This window comes from Saccopteryx bilineata, chromosome 2 (assembly GCF_036850765.1).
Source record: "Saccopteryx bilineata isolate mSacBil1 chromosome 2, mSacBil1_pri_phased_curated, whole genome shotgun sequence".
NCBI classification, from domain to species: Eukaryota; Metazoa; Chordata; class Mammalia; order Chiroptera; family Emballonuridae; genus Saccopteryx; species Saccopteryx bilineata.
This window is the reverse complement of record NC_089491.1, coordinates 231,528,243-231,553,882: the sequence shown is the minus strand read 5'-3', so window position 1 is coordinate 231,553,882 and position 25,640 is coordinate 231,528,243. Positions and strand designations below refer to the sequence as shown.

Below are 25,640 nucleotides of genomic sequence, written 5' to 3'. Positions count from 1 at the left end.
ACAATGAAATCCATGGCACGTAGAACAAGGTTCCCCAATTCAAGTGACACCCCTCCTTGGGCTTAGAACTTTCTGGGAATTTGATCATTCCTGCAATTCCATCGAGAGGTTGCTTTTGTCTTTCATCACTTTTGTTTCTAGAAGGAGCAGATACAACCCACCACTACCAGGAAAACAGGGCCAGGTGCTCAGGCAGGAGAGAAGGATCTGATTCAGATTTGATGTGAAAAACCCAACAAACCTGGAAGAGGAAGGCATCGCCCAGAGAGTTGCTGAGGCAGAAGACGAAGTCCTTCTTAGGGTGCTCGGGCACAGCCTGCACGATGCTGTTCTCCACCCACACGGCATGCTTGGGGACGCTGGTGGCATCTATCCCTGACCTGCCATCGGTCTCGTAGAAAAGGAGCGTGCACCCTGGAGATAGAAGAGGGGCTGCATGAGTCCTGGGCACCTGTCCAGCAAAAGGTCTACAGTAGAGACCATGGCTTGTGACTGTCACCAGGAAAGGGCTGGACTCCGGAGTGTATGAAATCTCAGGTGTAAAGGGTAGGGGTTGTGCCTGTAACGAAAGTCATGGGTGGGCTTAGAGAAAGGGAAAGATCTTAAATCACACCTTCTTGACCCACACGGGACTCCTTACGCATGCCCTTTAAGAATCTTCATGTGTTCTTTAAGAATCTTCATGTGTTCTAGAATATTTTATACAAGTCTCTTCACAGGAATATCAGGGTCTTAGGGCTCCTTGGCCACTGGTGACTGAGAACACATTTCCATAGAACTGTGACAAGCACCGTGCAAGGACTGGTGGTCAGCATGCTCCCACTGGAGACCCCTCCCTGTGTGTCTCACAAGACATGCAACCAGGAGACACGATTTATTGGGTTTCTTGACGATCCCCTCGGAGAGCACAATATATTATACTAGCTTTAGGTGCTTTAAAAATAAAGAAAGAAATGATAGATTTTAGTCTCAGACCTTTTCTATCAAGTGTTTTTCTATAAATACACCACATCCTTATTCCTACTGTGAAGCTAGTGAGACGGTAGCAATGGAAGCCTTTCACAGGCAAACCTGAACATCATCTAATGTGAGGCTCACATTATTAGTGATGACTAGTTGACCACTTACTCTCAATGCATCAAAACCAATCTCAAGGGACACCCAGACCCAACTTGCTGACTCTTGTAACTTCAACATAAACCACTTGGCTGGTTTTCAACATCTTCCCTACAACAAGCAAGAGCCATACTCTGTGAATTGCAAAGCCTTCAAAAGCACAATCTACCTAGCTTCAATATGAGTTCCACAAAACACGTTTGTGACTAGTAACATAGAATGACGTGGGCTGATGGAACAGCCACATTAGTTCAAAGGCAATGTTTCCTGGCCCATAATAGTTCACATTCACACGTAACAGCTGTGGATGCAACACCCCCAAACTCAGCCAAATGCAGCATACTAGAATGCAACTTCATGTCCCAACTTTTCCCTTTGTGCTGTTTGACCCCAAGATTTGCTTAGAAGGCTGATTGTATGGGAATCCTGCATGTCAGGATTTCATGATTATTGCTCTTGTCTTCTGATTCTTCCTTCTATCCAATCAACTTATATTCCCTTCATTAAAAATGTGTTTATGTGGTATTCATTGTTCAGATTTAAGATACTAACTAGATGAGTACTTTTGACAGAGTTGTTTTTTTTGTTGTTTTTGTTTTGGGGGTTTTTTAGTTGGTTTCTTTTTTCGTTTAGGGTTAAAGAGCCACATGTATACAGAGCATGTCCTCAAGTAAGACTGTTTCTCCCACATCATTTTGTTATAATGTCCCACAGTGTTACAATATTATTAAGAGTTAATGCCATAGCCTGACCAGGCAGTGGTGCAGTGGATAGAGCGTCGGACTGGGATGCAGAAGGACCCAGGTTCGAGACCCCAAGGTCGCCAGCTTGAGCGCGGGCTCATCTGGTTTGAGCAAAAGCTCACCAGCTTGGACCTCAGGTCGCTGGCTCAAGCAAGGGGTTACTCGGTTTGCTGAAGGCCCGCGGTCAAGGCACATATGAGAAAGCAATCAATGAACAACTAAGGTGTCGCAACGCGCAACGAAAAACTAATGATTGACGCTTCTCATCTCTCTGTTCCTGTCTTTCTGTCCCTATCTATCCCTCTCTCTGACTCTCTGTCTCTGTATAAAAATAAAAAATAAAAAAAAAAGAGTTAATGGTATAGAAGCTTAACTTTTATTTATAGCAATTAGCCTATCCTAAAACTGGTTTTGTTATATAACGTTTTATATATATATAATATTATATATATATTATATTATACGTTTATATAACGTATAATATATATAATCACAGGGTGATTACCATGGGAAGACACTGAAGGAAGCCAAGGAGACAAGCCTCAGAACAAATCAAACCTGCTGACACCTTGCTCTTGGACCTTGAAGCCCCAGGAGCATGAGAAGATAAGCTCCTTTTGCTTAGGCCCCCAGTCTGTGGAACTTTGTTATAGCATCCCCCCCAAAAAAAGAGTTAATGGTATAGAAGCTTAACTCTTATTTATAGCAATTAGCCTATCGTAAAACTGGTTTCGTTTTTTATATATGTGTGTGTGTGTGTGTGTGTGTGTGTGTGAGACACTGAGAACTTGGTGTGATTACATACCTACTGAATAGAATGCCCTGATCCTGTTTTCCCATATCTTTAGCATTTTGAAGATTTCAGGGATGTTTTTTCCATGAATATTTGTACCCCATTGCAGAACTATCCGTACCTTCTTTTTCCATGTCTGAAGCTAGCATTGATTCAGAGATAAATATAAGAAAAAACTGAAAAGAGAAGGCTATTTTCCTCCAAACTAAAGGTTCTCAAAGTGGGGCAATTTTGCCCCCCAGGAGACATGGGGTGATGCTGAGACAATTTTGGGGTCACATTCTGGAGGTGCAGTGAGGGAAGTGGTCCGGGCATCCAGAGCACAGGGGACAGGAGTGCTGCTGAACACCCACAGTGCCCAGGCCAGACCCCACAGCACAGAATCATCGGGAAAGGTCAACAGTGTCCCCAGTGAGAAACCCGGCTCTAAATCACCTTCAGAGCTCACACCACACTACTAAGGAGGAGACACACAGCAGAACTGCACCACAGGTCGAGAGCAGAGAGAGAAGCCTGTGGATGATGAATAAGGCGACCCTCGCACAACCCGGCATGTGCACACACTGGACACTTGACGGTCTTTCCAAATCGCTGTTGCTATAATTTTTCAGCTTTGGCTTTAAATCATGCATGATGGTTCGTTAAAACAGGCTTTCACTCCATTACCTACTTGTCCCAATTGTAAGCATGAAGCAGCAAGCCGGGAAGGTGCACATTCCACCAATGACAGGCTGCCCCCTCTTCACTTGCATGTCACTTGCTCGCTCTCTGGTTGTCCTTGGAGACACTCCAGAGACTAATTCTAAATGAAGTCTTTTTTTTTTTAATTAATTATTCTGAAGTAAAAGAATCTTCAGGGAAATTGATCCCACAGTTCCCAGGAGCTCTGAGTTTTAATTCTCAATATTCAAGTGTTGCTAAGAAAAATTCAGCAGCAACCCTAGCGTTTGAGAGGCGAGGACCAGCCCTGAGTACATCAATATATAATGGGAACCTGTCAGGACGAAGAAGCAAAAAAAAACAAACAAACTCAGTGGCTCTGTGTTCTGGGCCTAGATCCTGGCAGACTGTGTCACTCAGATCTAGGTCACCAAAAACATGAGGGCTCCCTCCTCTCACAGGCTGTGAGCTGTGCTCCTGCACACCCACACCCACACCCTGGCTTCCTGACCATTTATTCTACAGGGACAGCAAACACAAGACAGCATCCTCTCTCATGTCCCAAGTGTAAAGAAAACATCTAATTATTGTTATTCCAACACTGCTACTCTCAAATGTACTTTAAGAATCACCAGGAAGCTTGCTGAAAAAACAAATTTGGGGCCCTGTTGTGGGCTGAAGTATATATACCAGCCCAAATTCCTACATTGGAGTCCTAATCCAGGACTCAGGTTGTGTCTGCATTAGAAGACAGAGTCTTTAAAGAGGTAATAATGGTGAAGTAAGGTCATATGGGTGAGCCCTAATCCAATAAAACAGCTGTCCTTTTTCTTTTTAAGCAACAGAGAGAGTCACAGAAACAGAGTCAGGAAGGGAGAGAGATGAGAAGCACCAACTCATAGTTGTGGCACTTTAGTTGTTCATTGCTCCTCAAACATGCCTTGACCAGGAGGGGGGCGGGAGGGGGGCTCCAGCTGAGCCAATGATCCCTTGCTCAAGCCAGTGATCTTGGCCTTCTAGCCAGTGACCTTTGGGCTCAAGCCAGTGACCATGGAATCATGTGGATGATCCCCCGCCCGCGCTGAAACCAGTGACCCAGTGCTCAAGACGGTGAGCCTGCACTCAAGCTGGATGAGTCCATACTGAAGCCAGCAACCTCAGGGCTTTGAACCTGGGACCTCAGCATCCCAGATTGATGCTCTGTCTACTGCACCACCATCAGCCAGGCAACAGCTGTCCTTATAAGAAGGGGAATTTAAACCTAGACAGGTACAGGGTGATTACCATGGGAAGACACTGAAGGAAGCCAAGGAGACAAGCCTCAGAACAAACCAAACCTGCTGACACCTTGCTCTTGGACCTTGAAGCCCCAGGAGCATGAGAAGATAAGCTCCTTTTGCTTAAGCCCCCAATCTGTGGAACTTTGTTATAGCATCCTCAAGACAGGGTTCCATCTCCAAACTCCAGGATTCGGCAAGTGTGGGAGCAAAACTCAGAAAGGACCTCAGGTAACTGTAATGGGGTTGGTGGAGGGTAGGGGTAGGTTTCTTCGGACCAGGCCATTAAAAACTCAGCACAAATTAATAAAGCAAATGAGAGATGGAATGCAGAGGAGAACAGAGGCTGCAGTGTCTGGTGCTGAGGACAGTGGGGGAGGAGCCGGAGGTAAAGAAGGGGCCTTTCCCCTCCATCTCCTCTCATCCCACCCCCAGGGGAGCAGAGCAGCCGGCATGATCCAGGTCCCTCAAGACCACGACACTGCAGTGCCTCCCAACTAAGGCAAGGGAGGTCACACCTGAGAGAGAACAGCAGCAATTCCCCAACGTGGTCCCTCAGGCTGAACATCTGTGTTTCACAAGCAGGATCAGGACATCAAATAAGCCTTTTCACAATGAAAAACAAAAGCCAAGCGTGCACGTGTGTAAACTGATAGAATTTTTCCCAAGTTTAACATCTGATTTTGTATCAGTGCTAAACTTTTAGTATATACTTTACGTGTGCTATAACAGAGTGTTTAATTTAGCACAACAAATAAATTTTAAAGTTTAACATCAACATTTCATGTAGTTTTCCACAAAAAATGCTATGCTTGCCAGGATTCAACTTTTTATTCAACTTCAAACCATGCAGGTCCTTTCTCAGGAGAAAAGAACATGAAAAAGTACCTGACTCTTCCTGACATGTTCTATGAAGTGGAACATTGAGAACATTATGAGAAGTCATAATCCAGCAAATCTAATAACTGGACATGAAAAGGAATGTGACATCCCACCCTAAAACTACAGCAGCATGGGACACATAGGCCACTACCCTGCACAAGTTGACAGAACATAAGAGTTCTGGAGAGCTGTGTGCTCCCGGGATGCCTGCCACACAGGAGTGTGGCTGTCATTCCTGCCTCCCTTGCAGCTAGCCCTGACTCATTTCTGGCCAATGAGATAGAAGCATGAGCGATGCAGGCAACTTCCAGGTAGTGCCCTCACTTCCCCATGTTCCCACTGGAATGCGGACCTGCTGGTCAGCTAGCCAATACTCTAGGAGTAGCTGAGCCCCTGATGACTTCAGAGGAAAGAGGACCACACCAACCATAGATGCTCTGACTCCGGAAGCTGGGAGGGAAACAAAGTTCTATCTTGCTTAAGACACTGTGACTGTGGGTCTCGGTGATGTACAGCAAGACCTATCACCTAATTAACAGGCTCCTTTCCTGTTTTCCCAAGCATCATAGCAATAGTTGACACAGGAGTAATAGGGCCCACCCAAATCCTGCTCGTCCCCCGGGGTACAGGGCTCTCCAATGTTCTGTGCCTCCAGGACTGGACAGTCCCACACCAACCAGTCGGTGAAGTCCAATGTCACATGGTCTAGTGTGTGCACCACACCAGGTAAGCCCAGGTTTCTTCATCCTGTACTTGTCCTTTGCACTTACCAACACACCTAACCTATCCCATCACATACTAACCCTGCTTCAAAACTTATGACAGAAAGTCCAAGGGGACCTGAGGAATGTTGTTCTCTTTAAGACCCAGAGCTCACAACATGATTCAATTTCTGGACTACTGGGCATATGCAGACATGCACAAGAATACAGACACATATATGTACACATCCAGAAATGTATGTAAAATAATTAAAGAGAACATATAAAAGTATTAGGGTAATTAATACAAACACAGTGATACACGTATGTACAAATACACAGAAGTATTCAAAGTGTGACAGTAAAACAGAGACGGTTCCCATAAGCTTAGACGTTCCCCCATGGCTTCGATGTTCCATGGAGCATGAGGTTGAACCCTATGAAATTAACAATATCTATCGTGTTTTTACCTAAAACATGGCAGTTCCAGAGGATTCAAGCTAATGATTTTCCCTCTCAAACAGTCATTCTGGAGGCACTTGACTAACCAGAATGATTAAAAGAACATTTTTTTTCTAAGTGTATCTTCCCCAAACTCTCAACAGACCCGGCTGTACACAGGAGGGCACTAGACATGAAATGCTCCCCCAGCGCTGAACTGTGAGAAAATGAAGAAGACAGAACAGCCTGGAGAAGGAGAGGGGATTTCGGGGGGGGGGGGGGGGGGGGGGGTCACTAATCCAGGAACACAGAGTGTTAGTGAAGGAAGACAATGAGGTGCTAGGTGGCCCTGTGCCTTCAGTTGCCAGTGTCTGAAGACCATCCTCTGCGCTGGTGCAGTAAGCACATGTGGAAGGGGGGTGGGGTGCACTTGGAGTGGGACAGAGCGCACACGTGGAGTGGGATAAAGTGGAATGGGGTGGAGGGAACACGTGGTGTGCGATGGCACGCACAACAATCCCAAGCGTAGGAGCGTAAGGTGGGGGGGGGGGGGGGAGCAGCTCACCTTTCAGGGATGCCCAGTAGTGCTTCCAGCGTCTGCGCGCAGCTGGCTCCACCTTCCTGCTCTTCTTGTGCACCAGGAAGTTCTTGACAGCCAGCGCGCCCGCCTTGCGCACTGTGCCTCGCGCAGCGGCCCGCAACACGTCAGAGCGGCCTGGCGAGCTTGGGGCGCCGCTAGAGTGCTCGTCACTGTGCGCTGAGCCCGCATCCTCCAGGCTCTCGCAGTTGGCGGCGCTCAGCTCCAGCTCCCTGCGGAAGTTCTCGTACACGCCCTGGCGTGCTGCATCCCCCGTACTGCTGCTGCCGCTGTCGCTGCCCACGAACGCGCGGCCTGAGGGCGGCGAGTAGCTGGAGTGGGTGGCATTGGAGCGCCTAGACAGCAGGTCCGTGTCGGTAGTGGCCCCTTCAATCCCGCTGTCTGCAAACTCGCTGCCCTCGCCCGCGTTAACATCCTGGGGAGCCGAGAAAGGGAGAAAAAGAAGCATCACGCAGAGAAGTCACCCAGGAGCTCCTGAGGGCCTGGCCAGGGGCTGTGCAGCTGCAGATGACCCACAAAGTACTTGCGTCCCACACGCTCCTGCCTGATGCTGTCTCCACCTCTAGACCCAACCTGCCACGGAATGCCGGGGAACACCAGCAAGCTGCTCCTGTCCCAATGCAAACCATTTAAAATGCTCAAGAAATATAAAACAAAGAACACTGCGGAGAGCCTGTCATTTATCTGACTTAACTAACTCGCAAATCAGTTCCTGAGATTCTCCAGCCACCAGCAGAGTGCTCGGTGCCCCCACCTCCATCTGCCTGCCTGGAACTCCAGAAACTGTAGGCTCGTTACCTCCAGAACTGAGCTACCTGCTCTGGATGTCGAGGTTACAGTGTGTAACCTGGATACAGCCTGGATAAAATAGAGACAGCTGATACCATTTTTAAAAAATAAAGGGCCTGGTTAGGAAACTATTTTTATAGTGTGATGACTAAAAGGGCAGCTCGGGCCACTCACCCAGCAAGGGCCCATATCCCAGGAGCAAGCAACGCTCCTCGTGCCCTGACCAGCTTCGCCTCTTGAAAACAAGCAGCCTCTCACTCGCGCTGGGCTAAATAAAATAAGTCTGTGGGGCCCCTGGCTCCAACGCGGGCTCTCCGATTACCTCGCCCTTTCAAAGCCGGGATGCTAGGAGCCCCAAGCAAGCTACTCACTGCCCCTGGGCCAAGTGACAGCTTGGGGCACCTGCCAAGATGCTGGGGGTATCGATTCCCAGTTTCAACCCATTTGGAACTTCCAAAGTACTGCCCCAGCTCTGAAGCTGAACATTTCTGGGCCACAGACGGTCTGCTCCTAACTCAGAATCTTAATTGCTCGCAAGTGCTACAGGCATCTCCATAAACAGTAATTAAATAATGGCAGTAATCAAGGCAGGATAATGACAGCAGCTCCAGACAGGACAGCCAGACAGTCTTTTAGGCTTTTCTCAAAGGCAGAGTCTGAGGACATGAGTGAACTAAAAGAGATGGCAAAGTAAGGTATGGTTCAGGGGCGTCACCAGTTTTTGAATCTTTAGTATGATTAATTATGGTTTGAAAATACAAAAACTACCAGGATATTCTCAGCCACCATAGAAACAAATGCCCTGGGCTCAAATCTGCCAAGAGTCAACAAATATTGTCCAGCACAAGGCCCAGACAGGGGCTGTGACCATACCTCCCTCTGCACATCTCAGTCAGTTCCACTGTAGGGACCATGGGCTTCAGCTCCATCATGAATGGATAGTGAGTGAGCAGCGAAAAGTGGGCATGGCCACCCAGGAAAACAAGGAAGAGACATAGGTAGACACAGACTGCCAGGCGCACTCACGTGTGGAATCTAAAACTGTCCAGCGCCCAGAACCAGAGAGAGCAGAGGTGGCTGCCGGAGGCTGGGGGTGGGGACGTGGGGAGATGCTGCTCATAGGGGACATGCTTCCAGCTATGGGATGAGTAAGTTCTGAGGATTTCATGTACAGTGTGGTGACTACAGTTAATAATACCGTACTTATACTTGAAATCTGTTAAGAAAGGATACATCCTCAGTGTTCTCACAACCAAAAAGACAGTACTACTTATGTGGGGTGGTGGGTATATTAATTAACTTGGTTTTAGTAATCATTTCACAATTTGTATGTATGCTAAATCATCACACTGTACATCTTCAAAAAAAAAGTATGCAAACAGTGGAAAAAGCGTAACTTTGCAGTGAAAAACCTGGCAGATACTACCTCAGCCAGGTGCTCAAGGTTAACTGGTATGAGGCATATAGGCACCTCTTTCTCAAACTATTATTAAAAACGAAAAGAAAAAGAAAAACAAGGTGAAGATAGTAACAGGATGTAGTTAAGAAAGCTTCTAAGGACCAAATACATTTCCAGTGGTTTTGCACATACTTGAGCAGGACAAAGAAACAATGGGTGGAGCTCAGAGGCAGACCCCTGTGAGGCTGGTCTCATCGCTTTGCTCTCTGTGTTCTGCCCATGAACCTCCAGATGGTCACGAAGCCCCCAGAACCAAATGGGCACAGTGTTATCAAAACACAGTCCTCCTTTCCACTTCCCTTTTCGTACACAAGAAGTAAATCTGACCATCCTTGAGTATTCACAGTAACCGTGAGTAGTGGGACATGAAGAAGTTGTGAATTCCCCAAACTTCTGGGTGCGTGGTCACACAGCTCAGTCTGTTCTCTGAGAGAAGAGACGGAATCAGCTCTGAACCCTCTACAGCGCAGATGTAAGGTAAAGAAAGACAGGCTACATGGGTACCTGCCCTAGTCCCTAAGAGAAAGACTTCAAGACAAAGTAGATTATCAGCTCCCAGCCTCTTGTACTTCCTGGAGCTCTAGAATAGGAAGGAGCCTTGGGAAGCCACCCCCTTGATTAATGGCCGGGGATGCCAGGGCTCAGAAACTGATGAGCCTGGTTGGTGACAGATTGCAGGCTGGAATCCATGCCTCCAATGACCTTTTCCACTGTTACATGGTGGACCCATCGCTGAGCTGCAGGTGGCATCCAACCAGATTCTGTCTAAATGGTCAACTTCACATCTTCCCCTCTGTCTGCCACAGTGCCCAGGTGTCCCAGCAAAGCTGAGTGACTTCATCTCAAACCCGGATGTGGTAGGGAGGGAAGCAGTAAACAAAGATGAGGGAAGCAAGCAGAGACCACACAGGCAGACCATAAAGGACATGTCCCTTAACAGTCTGCACATCCCCACGAACTGTCCACCCCTGTCCAGAATGCCCGGAGGTCCGCACTGCATCTGAGAACTGAGACCTGGAGAGACACTCACCTCCTCGTCAGACCTGAACATCTGCTCATACCACCTGACGCCGTAACCTCTCAGCAGCCCCAGCTGCGTGTACTCGATGCTAGGATGGTCATGATACTAAGCAAAAACACGATCCCTCCCGGAGAGAGGCCTGCTGGCCCCAGCAGAGCTTGGCACCTTGGGAGCACACAGCCCCATGGAACCAAACTCTCTCCATCTGAGATCCAAGCCAACTCCACCCTGTCACCACAAGTGGCTAAGCAGGCTCCGTGGTACACATCTTCCCATTGATATGTCACCCAGCCTGTTGGGAAAGAATTGCTGGCTGCCAAGACCCAACCCCTATTTGGTCATAAAGCTTGGGGTGTCCAAAATACCCAGAAGCCCGTGCTCTAGCGTCGTGGGAAATGATGACTCACCAGCCAGAGGCATTACTCAGCACCTGGACGGTCAGTGAGGGCTCCAAGGTCCCCATTCCAGCTATCTCCCATGTCAGTGTGGAAAAGAACCACCCACAGCAGGGCCATTCTACCCAGATGTCTAAGTGCCACACAGAATGGCCAGTTTACAAGTCTCCGATTCTGTACCACAAACCCACAGCAGACTCTAAGGTAGAGGCTCTTGGGTCACACTCTGAAAGACATCAGCCACCGCTCCGAGGCTGCATCCCAAATGCCCATCATTCTCAGATGCCAGAATGCATACTGCTCTGCTGTGGGTTCCAAAAGCTCAGAAGAAAGGCAGCATTCGTGTGATGCAAACACTCCTGGTGCTCATCTTTCCAAAGGCTCCTCCCCCGACCCACCTCAGCCTCAAAGGCACATCACACCTGAGAAACGGATCCTCCCCACACTCGGAAGCCCCTGAGAACTTCCCCCATTCTTCCCAGCAGCAAGGAATCCAGAAGACCACCACCAAGGAAGAGTACCACAGAGCCTCAGCCATCTCTGTAGCAACTGCAAGGGATGTCTCTTCTTATCTAGTTAGACATCTTAGCATCTGATTGGTCCTAGAATATCGAACCAAATGCTGAATCTGAACTGTAAAGTCAGAGGGGATCAAGGAAAGGGGTAAGGCCCTCACTAAATAAAAATAACACCCAACGATGTTTTCAATTTCCTGAAAACAGCTCAAAATAAACCCTGCATGTTGGAAGCACTCCACTGGAGAGACTTCCAATTATCCACAACATTCACGGGGCACAGAGGCTCCTCGCCCTGCTCTGCCAGAGCACATCCTCCCAGCCGGGTTTTCTGCACACTCGCCAGTTTCCAGGCCATTGGCACAGCCCCAGCACAAACGTGTGCGCTTTCCTGTGACACGCACAAGTGGCCAGCTGGAGCCCCATACATTCAGCAGCTGCTGGGCCAGCTTCCTCCGGCATTTTAGCTGGGCACCAAGGGCTTCCATGGGCTCCGGAACTCAAATGGAGAGGGGGAGACGCAAACTCACAGCCTGTGTCACTGCCTTGAAACCTGGACAGTCATCTGGCAGGAATGTGGGCTAATGACACATTGTATCAAGGCTGACGTGGTTTTTACAGGGGTCTTGCAAATAGAGGCGACACTGGAACAACACCGGTTTGAACTGTGTGGGCCCACTGATACACTGATTATTTTTTCCCCAATGAATACTAGAACTGTATTTTCTCTTCCTTATAATTTTGTTAATAACATTTCCTCTTGTTTGCTTTATTGTAAACTTGCAGTAGATGTACACATGACTTACAAAATATGTGTTGATCAAGGTTATGTAATTGGTGAGGCATCATTCAACAGTAGGTGATCAGCAGTTAAGTTTTGGGAGTCAAAGTTATGCATGTATTTTTAACTGAGCAGGGTGTGGCCCCCCAACTTCTCTGGTATGTTCAAGAGTCAACTATAGCCCTGGCTGGGGTAGCTCAGTTGGTTAGCATGTCATTCCAATACACCAAGGTTACAGGTTCAATCCCCAGTCAGGGCCCAACAGATTGATGTTTCTCTCTTTCTCTCTTTCTCTCTCTCTCTCTCTCTCTCTCTCTCTCTCCCCCCCCTCCCCCCCAACCCTACTTTCCCTCCCCCACTTCTCTCTCTAAAATCAATCAATAAATTTAAAATTTTTAAGGGTCAACTATACTCTGAAAGACAGGATTTTTGTTTTAATGATGGGTGAACACAATTTTAAAAGGCAATTAGTGACCTGACCTGTGGTAGCGCAGTGGATAAAGCGTCAACCATGAAATGCTGAGGTCACCGGTTTGAAACCCTGGGCTTGCCTGGTCAAGGCACATATGGGAGTTGATGCTTCCAGCTACTCCCCCCTTCTCTCTCTCTGTCTCTCTCTCCTCTCTCTCCCTTTCTGTCTCTCTCTCTCCCTCTCTCTCTCCTCTCTAAAAATGAATAAATAAAATTTAAAAAAATTTTTAAAAAAACTTATTTTAAAAAAACAAAAAAGCAATTAGCCACAAAGTTCAAGGGCCCCGGGACAATTTAAAAACCAGCAAGACCATCTGGCCACATGTAGTTATAATCTGAATGCAGTTAGCAACTGTTTTGTTGTCTCCTTGGTTTCATTCCCCCAGTAGATCCAGCCCTGCTTTAATGCACCTGGACAGAGAAGCTAAACAGTGCCGGAGAGCGGTCACTACGTTCCAAGTATATAGGAAGGACATTCTGACCTGCGGAAGCTCCAAGTTAAAACAACCTCCACCCTGTTGAATTCTGAAATATTCTTCCTCTGGTTCCCCATCTTGTTACCCTAAGTGTAAAGAACCCTTCCCGCAGATCTGCACACACATGAACACAGTCTGTGGGTCCCAAAGTTCTCTCCTTGACACACCAGGGCACTCTCAGGATACTCTCCCTTGGTAATCTCAGTTCCAGGCCAATGGACCTGGAACCAATCTGTTTCCTCATCTATATAATGCGGATAAAAGCAGCATCTACTCTTTAAAATACTTTAAGATGCTGTGAGACTGAGTGTAAACCATAACTGTGCCGAGCACATGGTACCTGTTGAAATGTTAACTGTAATTACCGCAATTTACACCTTCAGACTCATTTACATCAGAGCCCAAAAAGAGAAGGCATCGCCTGACCCACTTCTGCACCAGCGTGGAAGAAACACTGATCATTTTGGAGGAACTTGGAGAAAAACAAGGTCTCACGCGGGAAAACAGGCAGACAAAGGCTGGTAGGAGCTTATAAAGTCTCTTTTCATTATTTTCATATCCACAAAACACTACAGTCAACTAGGACAACGGTGATTTTCTCCACTGCAAATCAGTAAGGACGGGGCCCTGTAACCTCACTGCCACTGCTGGTTTGCTGGGAATGTCACTTTGTTGGTCTCCCATCATGGCAAGGCCTTCTCTTCTCTCTGCCCAAATGCCCACTGCCATCAAACTCTTACTTCTGAAGTTTACAGATTCATCCTCCTGTCCTCCTGGACACCAATTGTCCTTAACATCTGGGGGTCCCTCAGGCCCTCCTCCCGTTGCCCCCAAATGTCTCAGCACAACTCACAAGGGTGCAGAGGAAATAGGAGACCTGGGTCTTCTGTTAAGCCAGCAAGTGTAGAAATTTGCAAAATATAAAGCAATGCCCCTCTTTTCACAAATATTTATTTTAAAAGATAATGATTTTTGGCCCTGGCCAGCTGACTCAGTGGTAGAGAATCAGCTCGGTGTGTGGAAGTCCCGGGTTCAATTCCCGGTCAGGCACAAAGGAGAAGCGCCCATCTGCTTCTCCACCCTTCCCCCTCTCCTTGCTCTCTCTCTCTTCCCCTCCCGCAGCCAAGGCTCCATTGGAGCAAAGTTGCCCCGAGCACTGAAGATGGCTCCATGGCCTCTGCCTTGGGTGCCAGAATGGCTCCAGTTGCAAGAGCAATGGTTCAGATGGGCAGAGCATCGCCCCCTAGTGGGCATGGCGGGTGGATCCTGGTCGGGCGCATGCGGGAGTCTGTCTCTGCCTCCCCACTTCTCACTTCAGAAAAATACAAAAAAAAGAAAAAAGGATAAATGATTTTTTTTGCATGAGCGGTGGTGGCACATTGGACAGAGCTTCAACATGGGATACTGAGGTCCCAGGTTCAAGACACCTGAGGTCACTGGCTTGAGCACAGGCTAATCCAGCTTGACTACAGGCTCACCGGCTTGAGTGCTTGGTCACCAGCTTGAGCATGGGATCATCGACATGATCCCAAAAGTCACTTGCTGTCTTGGAGCCCAAGATTGCTGACTTGAAGTCAAAGGTTGCTGGCTTGAGTAAGGGATCGCTGGCTCGGGTGGAGCCCCCAGTCAAGGCACATATGAGAAGCAATCTATGAACAACTCAAGTGTCGCAACTACGAGTTGATGCTTCTCATCTTTCTCTCTCCCTTCCTGTCTCTCTGTCCCTCTCTCTCCCTTTCTCTCTCAAAAAATAAAAGTGATAACAATTTTTAAATAATTGCATGATCCTGTAACTGGTTCACTGCTGTTATTTTCAAGTGAATTAACAAGAATTTTTTACTTATCTGTTTCCATTTCTCACATGATAATAAATATTTGGAGGTATCACTCCCATGAACAGAAGACCTTTGGGGTCCGCCTCTGAAGAGTCTAAAGGGGTCTGAGAAGGGTTGATACGCACCATCCATCCACTATCTTCTCAGCTGCCTGCTCCCCAAAGAAAGATCTTGGCAAAGAGGTAGATACTCTTATTGAAAATGGATGGGCTTGTTCTCAAAATAAATATCTCACTGCTTAACTCACATGCCAGGAAATGAAAAGATCAGGAGGGATGCAGAAAGGAACCAGGAAACAGGAGACAAGGGGGAGGGACGAAGATGGAGGTTTTGTGAATGGGTTTCGTACAAGAACATTCGGTTTCCTGAAGGATCAACCTCAGGTTCTGAACCACAAGCCTGTAGATAGACTTTGTGGGACCCATGAAGCCACTGAAATTATAGGGGGGGGGGGGGTTGATCCAGGTATTTTTCTCAAGAAAACACCCAAATCTCTAATCTGATTCTCAAGGTAATCTGTGACCAAAGGCTAGGAATCTTTTAAACACTGATGTCGATTTTCAGCTCGGGGAAAACACTTAGTCCTCAGTCATTTCAGCTAAGTTGTAAAACAGAAGGAATTTTTTAAAAATTAACAGAACTGGCCTGACTGGGCGGTGGCGCAGTGGATAGAGCATCAGACTGGGATGCGGAAGACCCAGGTTCGAGACCCTAAGGTCGCCAGCTTGAGCGAGGGCTCATCTGGTTTGAGCAAAAAGCTCACCAGCTTGAGCCCAAGGTCACTGGCTCAAGCAAGGGGTTAATCGGTCTGCTGAGGGCCCGTGGTCAAGGCACGTATGAGAAGACAATCAATGAACAATTAAGGTGTTGCAATGAGCAACGAAAAACTAATGATTGATGCTTCTCATCTCTCCGTTCCTGTCTGTCTGTCCCTCTCTCTGACTCTCTCTCTGTCTCTGTAAAAAAAAAAAAAAAAAAATTAACAGAACTGTTCTAGGAACTCAGATTCCTTTCCTGATGATGCCACACCCTTTATCTGGCTGACACCCCAGCTCTAATCCTTGCTTATCCTAGGAAGAAGCACAGGCACGGCCCCTCCAAAGCTGCCGTGCTCACCCCACAGAGTGACCACTGCTTGGGGCCACAGGAGCGGGTGGTTGCTACTTCCTCTGCAGCCAACAACCCTTCTTTGTTTCAAAACTGAGGGTTTTGATTTGAAAATCCAAGAACACATGGGCTAGTAACACCTGTGTGTTCCTCGGAAGGAAGAGCTGTGTGGGGGGTGGGCTTCTGGAAAAGGAACCCTGGTCTGTGAGTCTGAGACCTGGACTCCAGTGCAGTTGTGAGACCTCATTCCCTACTCTCAGTAAACCCACTTCCTCCCCTGAAGAGGCCAAGTTCTTGGGCCACATTGTCTGCCAGGGACGCTTCGCCAAGGCTGAGGAAGAGGCCTCAGCACCCGTGACCAGAGCGTGCTGAGGAAGTCCCAAGAGTCAGAACCTTTTACCAACAAGAACAACAGAGCGAGAATTCTCTCCAAGGAAGCTTGCACACCCACTGCCTCCTGTGTTGAGAACACACTGGGCTCTCAAGAAATTGCATTGGGAGAACACGCCAAGCTCAGACGAGAAAGTGTGGGTGGGTGGATCGTGTTTTGCAAAATTCTGGGGTTTGTTTCAACTCATTAAAGATCCTCACTCAACACATCAAGTTGACATGGAAAAAAAAAAGACTTCCATTCATTTTCCACAAAAGGTTTCCATACTCGTGTCCCACTCGGTCCCCCTAGTGGCCTCGTTGGAGGCTGGTGTCACTCATCCAGGCGGAGAAGGACTTGCAGTGCGCACAAACGGGGCGACCTGCCCAAGGTCAGGGAGGAGTGAGCCAGGACGCGTAGCCTCAGTACTCCTAGGCCACAGCACTTTGCGTTCCATTAAGATGCCTAAGCAGTGGCTTTAGGAAATGCCACACTCAGATGATCTCACCTTCGTATATTAAGTTTGAGAAAATGACAAGCCAAGGAATGGAAATTCCATCTGACAGTTGCCCATGAGTGCTCTCAGTGGTGGTCCTGCCTCTGAAGGAGAGAATCACTCTGCCCCACTCCGGGCGCCCTGACCAAGGGCTCACACCCTATGAGCAGGAAGCAGGGGACAGGGGGAGGCAGAAGTCCAGCTGTCCCCCATGTGGGAGCCATGGAGAGAGGGAAGCAGAACGCAGCCTGGTGCCCCTCTCAGATCTGCAGTGACTGAGTGCTCACTCAGCATTGCCCCTAAAGGCCATGGCCTCAGGGAAGGCTCCCTCCCCATCTCCATCAGGCTGCCCTGCTCTGAATGCGGTCTCTCTGAATCAGTCCTGCAAAGCCAGTCTGGCAGTGTCCTCAGGACAGAGCCCACAGTGCCTTTCCCAGGTGACCTCTAATAGGTCACTGATCTCACCTGTCTCCGACCTGTCACACTGACCATGCAGGAGCAGCCCACACAGAGTGAGCAAAGGGACCGCCAGGGTCACTCAGTAATTTCCATCACTACAACCACACTTTGGAGAAGAGAGGGCTGAGATCTCGGGTGGTCCATCTGCAACCAGCTTCACACTCAGCTTCTCAGAGCAGAGCCGGCCCGTTCACAGCATGACTAAAAAGCAACATACTACAACCAACACATTTCCCCTTCCTCGCTGCTTCCTGAGGACCAGGCACTGGGCTGCCCATGTCATTTCATTTGGTTTTCTCAAAAAGCCTTATTATTATCCCCATTTGACAAAGTAAAAAAATTCAGGTCACCCAGAAGAGGGGCAGCCAGGGTGCCTGGCTTGGACACCACCCTCAAACTTGCCTATCAACGGATGAAGGAGTTAAAAAAAATAAATGTGGCCCCTTTATACAATGAAATAGTGTTCAGCCTTTAAAAAGTAAGGGAATTGGCACCTGCTAAACATGGATGAACCTTGAGGACATTGTGCTCCGTGAAGTAAGCCAGACACAAAAGGACAAATCCTACCTGATTCCACTCAGATGAGGGACCGCGGCCAGTCAAACCCACAGAGACAGCCAGTGGGACGGTGGGTGCCAGGGGTGGGAGGAGGGAGAAATGGGTGTTCAGCTTGAGTGGGGACAGAGTCCCAGTTCTACAGGATGAAGGTGTGTGAAGAGGCAAGGTGGTGGTTACGGCACAACCGTGAAGATTGGAAACACTCTGTGTCCTTTTATCACAGTTTGATTTTTTTAAAAAGAAGGGGAAAAGGTCATACGGACTCCTTTAACCAATATAAAGCTGAAGGGATGTACAATAAATGTTGATTATTCTAATAAACGTATCGACAGTGGTTAAAAAAAAAAAGGAAAAAAAAACCCTGTATCCTCAAATCTCTTGAACAGGAACATTTAAAATTCCAAAATAAAACTAGAAACTTGAGATTCTGAAAATTAAAAACAAAACCAAGAAGGACCCCAACAATTTACTTAATGCCCATGTTCTCTCTCTCACGCCCTCCCCAGCTTCTCCACCAGCAACCGCCCTCCCCCCAGCCCCCGGCACAGTCACGGAGGACTTCACCTTGAAATGTCCAACTTGCCCTGGACCGAGATCAGAGTGTGCCTGCCACTCTCCCACCAACCCCAGTGTGGTCACTGGTCATCCTGGTGCCAGACCCTCCTTTTGAGGAAAATGGGCCCAGCCTGGACTTCTGATCAAAAGCACCACCCTGCCAACCAGGGGCACAAGCCAGCACTGCCCACACTCTGCCACAGGGGACAGCAAAGGACCAAGGCACTCAGAGGGACCTCACGTGTTGCTATTCTCGTGTTAATTATCATCATCACTTAAGGTGCCGGGTCCTCCTTTCATCAGGAAGATACTACTTAAATCTTTGAAAACTGTCTTCACACCCACCCTCCTCTCGTGCCCCAGATCTGGACCAGACAAGTGGAACATCTTCACCCCTCCTCCTTTTCCAGAAGAGCAACTACATGTTGGGGTCTGCCCAAGGTCAAACAACGAGCTGGCTGCCGCCAAGCGGGAACTGGAACTTGCCTGTGTTATTCCTTCCATTACCCCTCTCTCCAGAGACAGGGCTGGCCCGCATCGCAAAGGACAGGAAATTGAAAAGGCTCCTGGAAGGCAGGGAGCCTGCCAACTGCCAAGAGAGGCTGACAGATGACCGGAGCCCGCCCTGAATCCAAGACACAGCCTCCAACGAGCTTGCTTCCTTCCAACTACCCTCATCCCACCTGCTGTGCCCAAGAAGAAAGCTCCGGAGAGTCCACAGCCCCACCCTGGCCCACCTGTTCACCGACAGACAGGACCACCTCACTAGGAAGCTTAGGACAAACAAGATGAAAATCTGAGTCGGAGAGGCAGTTTCACAATATGAATGGACTTGCCAGCTTTATGCCACTCCTGTAGTATTAGCCTCCGCCCCTGTGCCCACTCTTTCCTTAGTCCCCACCCCTTAAGCACAGAATGGGGAAAATAGGCAAAGCAGAGAAAGCGAATCCTCAAGAAGCAGCAACCAGGGAAAGCCCGCCTCAAAGACGAGACCTCACAAAAGCAACACCATGCACCTGAAGTCACGCACCACCTCTGAGAGACTGGAACAGATTTGTCACTTTACCTGAGTCGTTTTCGCTCTTCTGCCTTGCATGCTGTTGCTATGGCTAAGCTGTGGGTTGGTGGCACCTTCGGAAAGACAGTGAGACTTCCTACAGGGAAGGGTATTATAGTTACTGTAGGGAAGAGCCTCTTCGGCAGCAGCTGGTGGCGTCCTGTGGTTGGCAAGACGGGGGATGTCAGACACCAAATTCCGACAATAGCCTGCGCATTTGCTCCTGGGCCCCCCATTGGCCATTGCTCCAGGGCTTTTCTGAGCATACAGGTCACTCAGGGAATTGGCACGCTGACAGTCGCTGAGGGGCCGTGGCCCCACCCGGGTTTCCATCCCCGGGGCCTCCTCACAGTCTTTCTCCTCGGCGGACCCCAAGATTTCCTCGTTGCTTGTTAGATGTTCTTGGCTCAGATCAGACAGTGAGAATTCCAGGCTGTCCTCTCGCCAGATGTCTGCAGACTTGGAGCGTTTCTTCTTAAACCCGGCCGTCTCTGGGAACGTGGGCCCGGTGCGTGCATAGGGATGCTGCCGCCTGTCTCCCTCGGCCAGATAGGGCGCGTCGTCCCCATAGAGCCGGCTCTCCTCCGAGTCAGGCATGCTCTGCACAGAGGCGGCTGTGAGCACGATGCTGCTGTCCACGCTGGGCGCGACAGAGTCAGTGTACGACACGGGTCTCAGGCCCATATCCACTCGGTCCACCCAGATGGGACTCCCGAAGTCCTCGAGGGCACCTTCCTGGGAGAAGGGCTCCAGGCCATTCTCTGCCAGGGACTGTGGGATGCTGGGGGTGCTGCTGGAGCGCGTGCTCACTTCGGAGCTCCTGGGGATCGCCTTCCCCGAGGACGAGTGCCGGGTGCGCCGTGCCTTGTGTGACAGGCGCAGCGAGCGGGATGTGTGCTTGCGCCCCAGGCTGGCATGCTTTTCTCCATAAAACTCGTGCTCTACATTTTGACTTTCTGCGTTGCCCATGGTTTTATGGTCTGCAGCAGAGAAAGAAAAAGAAAGGAAAGTTGAGTCACCAATGGGTATGATGTTTGAAGGGGAAGAGATCAGCACATGGAGAAGACACACGGCTGGCCAGGTGAGGCTGTCACCCTGTATGCACCTGACAGGTACTTGGACTCCTACATGGTGGCAGTGACAACCAGCATCTACTGAGATGACCCCCCAGGGAAGTGAAACAGCATAAGCTGGATCAGGAGGGCATCACACTGTCCTTGCCCAGAGGGCAGCTGCCCATCTGGCCCGCAGGGTTGGCTCTCCCAGGCTGGCAGCCCTGTCTTCCTCCTGTAGGTATTTCATTACACTCCTACTCTCAAACTGAAGTCGGCTGGCTCATGAGTGATCCTCTCTTTGGAATTATGTATTTTAGAAATCAAACTCAGGGGTGCATTTGATTGTCCTCTGCCCCCCTGCCTCCGAATGGTTCTTGCGCTGCACTCAGACTCCACCTACACTTCGCAATCAATCGAAAGGGAAAATACCTCAAGACATAAGTCCGCTGAACTCATCCTAATAAATCAAAGCCAACATAGAAGAGGGCTTTCACCTTTAATTCCACAGCATTCTGAAAACCTTGTTTGCAGGTGGGACGTGGGACATGGGCAGGAAAAACAGAAACCCTGCTCCCTGCTGAGCGGAGACTAATTGGTTTTGTTCTGGGAGCAGATCCAACCTGCAAACACTCTTCTGGTAGTATGCCGCCGCGCACACGGAAATTCACACTGCAAGACCTCCTAATGTCATGCAGCCTTTTGGGGAGACTTGGGTTAAGGCAAGTCCCTCCTAAACATGTTTCTAGCATCTCTCACTGACCTGAGGACTGGTCTCCACAGTGGGAAACAGAAAAAGTCTTCAAAGTTCAATAATCGTGAATCTATACAGCCTCTTCTTGCTCGGCAACAAGGTGTCCCCACACCACTCGACTTGTAGACACACAGGAGGATGGCCAGAAAGAAAAGGAGGAAACAGTGGAGGGGTAGGTCCCTGAGCTGATCCCATCCCCTACACAGTTTGGATATCATGCACTGAGCACGGGCAATGTTCTAGAGGCCAGACACTCAGCAGTGGACAGGAGGCACGTTCCTCACTCTCACACACACGACACTCCCGCAGGGAAGGCACCTGGTGCGCAGAAAAGTGACAGGCACCAGAGCAAACCAGATGGAGTCGCTGTGACTGTTAAGGACAGTTTGAAACACCCCAGAACAGAATCCACTTCCACAATGACCGGAAATCCCTCTATAACCCCACTGCTCAGCCTAAAAGGTGGCTGTGACTCTAACAAACACATCTTTACTGAAATGGAACTGTGGGAACAGGAAGGGGAAGCTCCCACTTAATGTCCTGTTGGGTCCGTAACTCAGACCCAGCGCCTGAGTTCTTCCCACACTGGAATGTCCCCTACCAGTTTCCACAGCACGGGACCCTCAGAGGACGGTCCAGCACAGAGACACCCCTTTTCACTAGTGGCCAGGGCATGTCAAAGCCACAGGTTCATGCTTCTCTGGCTGATGTTTTTAAGAAGTAAGAAAAAAAGACAGAAACTGTATTCAGTAGAGGGGATGCAAAAAGGTGAACTGGCCACATGTGACCATATGATGTCACCTTTATTCCTAAGAATATCATGGGCTACATATCATCTAAGGAAAGTAAATAAATAAAATGACCACTTCAGTAACACTGATGGCCATGACCAACTGCCTAGAATTCTTGATTTTTCTAGGTATACGTTAAGATACCTGGATGTGTCTATATATATATGTTTTGCCAATAAACAATGAGAAGCTTGAAACAATTAGAATAACTGTTAGCCAACAGTTTGAAGAACTGCATAACCTGACCTGTGGTGGCACAGTGGATAAAACATCAACCTGGAACACTGAGGTCGCTGGTTCAAAACCCTGGGCTTGCCCGGTCAAGGTAAATGTGGGAAGCAACCACTATGAGTTGCTCTTTCTCGCTCTCTTTCTCTCTAAAAAATCAATTTGAAGAACTGCATAGATTTAAATTTAAAACGGGAGCCCTGGCCAGATAGCTCAGCTGGTTAGAGCATCGTCCTGAGACACAGAAGTTGCTGGTTCGATCCCTGCTGAGAGCACATACAGAAACAGATTCATGTTTCTGTCCTTCTCTCTCGTCCTCTCTCTAAAATCAGTAAATTTTATAAAGTAATAATAAATTGAAGTCGGAAAAAGTATTATGGGCAAAGACAGGGATGGGGGGAAGGCTAAAGCACCACCTCACACACACTAGGAGGAGCTCTCCACTGTCATAGGTCAGAAATCTGCAAATACCAACCAACATACTGTCAACAACAAATTTCCGCTTAGGCTCGTTTCTGCCAACAGCCAGCAGGTCACGCTCAAAGCCTCCGGAGAGGTTTCGTGCCAGAGAAGTCCCCAGCCTCCCGGAGTCACCGCGCCCATGCCCTCCTGGGATAGACGGCGAGAGGAGCAGCAGCTGTAGTAGCCACGCCCCTCTGTGGGACAGGCAGCCACGGCGGGGACCGGGCCAGGCTTCTCTTCAGAACGAGAATTCAGAGCAAACACCAAATCTCCTAAATCCTACCGAGAGAAATCCTCAGGGAGTGACCTCAGCAGAGGCTGCAGGAAGTTGGATGCAATCAAAGTTGAGAACAATAAGTCCCTCGGGATGGCTAGTATATCCCCAAAATCAAAAGCTTTTCCTGAAAAGTCAGTGAGCATCCCCTTCTCCCCCCCCCCCACCGGATGGCCCCAAGGTAATGTAAGCATGAAAAGTGAAAACTGTCCATGGCATACAACAGATACAGTTTCTCCTTTAAGGTTTAAAGGACAACCCCTGCCCCTAAAGGCCACCTCCAGAGCGGTGATGAGAACACCAGCTACATCCAGCTTCTTAATTTCTCCCTGTCCTCTCCTACTAAGCCTGTCTCATTTACTTTTATTTCAAAAATACAAATTGTAAAAAAAAAAAAAACCCTGGTTTATATTTTACATTTGCACAAGCCTTGTTTGTCCTGAGAATCTAGAAGCAACTTTGGGGCAGAAAGTGGCTTTAACTTTTTGGTTGCCCCTACAGAGACTAGCGTGTTCCACTCGTGATAAGGAGATTAGTGTGTTCTACTCCTGAAAAGAAGACAGACTAGCATGTTCTACTCGTGATAAGGAAGTGAGCATGTTCCACTTGTAACAAGGAGTCATTAAATGTACGAGCAGCTGTGTGACAAGCAGCAGCTCAGTGACCAGCCCCTCACCACAGAGCCACCAAGTGAGAGAGGAGAGGTTGGGGTGCAGGGGGAGTGCAAGCTAACATGCAAAAAAAAGGGGATAGGGGATGTAAACTGAAAAGAAGAGCATTAATAAAAGGGAATTTGACCTCAAACTAGAAAGCATGACCAGTTTTAAACCCTGAAGGCTCAGGTTCAGACCGTGAGTGAGTTCTGCAGATGGTCAGTGGTTCCAGGCAGTGGGCACGTCCTGGGCAGTGCACAGGAGACAGTGGGCAAGATTTTAGTGTGAGGACAACTCTAGGTATTGAACCCTCAAGCCTGGCTTCTCCTACTTTCTCCTGCATAGTCTAGGGCCTGGTTTCGCCGGTGGCCCCAGGGCCTTTGTGCTCGCTCCTCTCTGCTGGCAGCACAGGCTTCTAGCCTCTACCTGGTTCACCATATCCAGTCCCTGCAGATCTTTTCTTTTTTTTAAGAGAGGAGAGTGAGAGTGAGAGTGAGAGTGAGAGTGAGAGAGAGAGAGAGAGAGAGAGAAGGGGGAGGGAGGAGCAGGAAGCATCAACTCCTATATGTGCCTTGACCAGGCAAGCCCAGGGTTTTGAACTGGCAACCTCAGCATTTCCAGGTCAATGCTTTATCCACTGCACCACCACAGGTCAGGCCAGTCCCTGCAGATCTTGACTCAGATCTCGGGGTGGCCTTTCCTGGCATCTCAGTCCCCAGTAACAGTCCCTCCCTTGAGCTCTACACTCTCATCCCTCTTCTCTATCTGCCTTAGCACTTATCACAGTTGTAGGAAACAATTATCTTTTTCATTCTCTTTCCTCCTGCACTAGAGCCTAAGCTGGTCTCATTGGCAGCCATATCCTCCATGCCTAGAGCTCGCTGGGAAGGTAGAGGTGCTCAGTGATCAAAACACAGAATGAATGAACGGCACTACAAACTTCAATCCAGGGTGTCAGGATCCACCCACCACGATGAAATCTGACAAGGACATTCCCACACTGTGAGCCAGGGGGTGCACATGGAGGTCTACACAGAGCCCAGAGCACTCTGCCCCCAGGGTGCCCTCTGCCCACTCTGCCCCTCCCACCATTCCTGACCAGTGAGCTAGGTTGAGGGGTACAGCTGCCCTGTTACCTGGGCAAAGAATGAGGCCTTGCGCCTGTCTTACTCATCTTAACCAATCTCGGCATTCCCTTCTTCTTTCTCTTTCTGAAGCTGTCCCTGCAGAGGTTAAGGAAAGGGTTCGAGGTTGGGAGGGCATCCCTCCCCATGATCAGGGCAGACCTGCTCAGCCCAAGACGGCCCAGAGAACAGAGGGGCAAAGGGAACAAGTGTCATGATGGGCAGGGGTCATCTACAAGAAGTACAGGGTCAGAATGCCAGGAGGTCCTCAGAGCTAGAGGGGCAGACACAAGAGGGAGCATCCCAAAACCACGATCTCTCTCTGAAAGTGATGCCTTCTATGTGTCCAGGAATCATAATAACTTCCTTTAAAGCACAAATTAAACACACAGGGAAAGGGATAAACGTTAAAACTTGACCAACAAGGAAAGACAGTCATGAGGGTGGTTCACACATACACACACACACACACTAGGCAGGTCACTTTCTCTGGGACAGCTCTTCCGTAGGCTGATGTGCCTACTGAGCCTTCCGTGTAAAACTATACATCCATGTTGGGGGAAAAAAAAGTCAAACTGCTGGCTTCAGGAATATACTATAATTACGCAAGATGCCACCCTTATGGGAAACTGGGGAAAGGGTATACTTCCTGTGTATAATTTCCTGTGAATCTAAAATTATTATTGAACAAACAGTTAACATGGGCAGAGCCTTAACTAACTGGAATACTCTGGTTAAATGAGGACT

At 48.8% G+C, this 25,640-nt stretch overlaps 1 protein-coding gene across 7 annotated transcripts in view; it reads right to left on the bottom strand.

Moving 5' to 3' along the window:
* Nucleotides 1-25,640, bottom strand: part of TIAM1 (TIAM Rac1 associated GEF 1) — a 309,396-nt gene that overhangs the window by 90,450 nt on the left and 193,306 nt on the right. For 6 of the 7 annotated variants that reach the window (XM_066259555.1, XM_066259556.1, XM_066259552.1 and 3 more), the window contains 3 exons: nucleotides 19,565-20,535; nucleotides 7,179-7,626; nucleotides 242-414 (listed from right to left, as the gene is read on the bottom strand). In XM_066259555.1, coding sequence (XP_066115652.1) covers nucleotides 242-414; nucleotides 7,179-7,626; nucleotides 19,565-20,524 — 1,581 coding nt within the window. In that variant the 5' untranslated portion in view covers nucleotides 20,525-20,535. Of the gene's footprint in view, nucleotides 1-241; nucleotides 415-7,178; nucleotides 7,627-10,489; nucleotides 10,617-19,564; nucleotides 20,536-25,640 lie in introns of those variants that run through there. The other variant, XM_066259558.1, reaches the window with a different exon arrangement.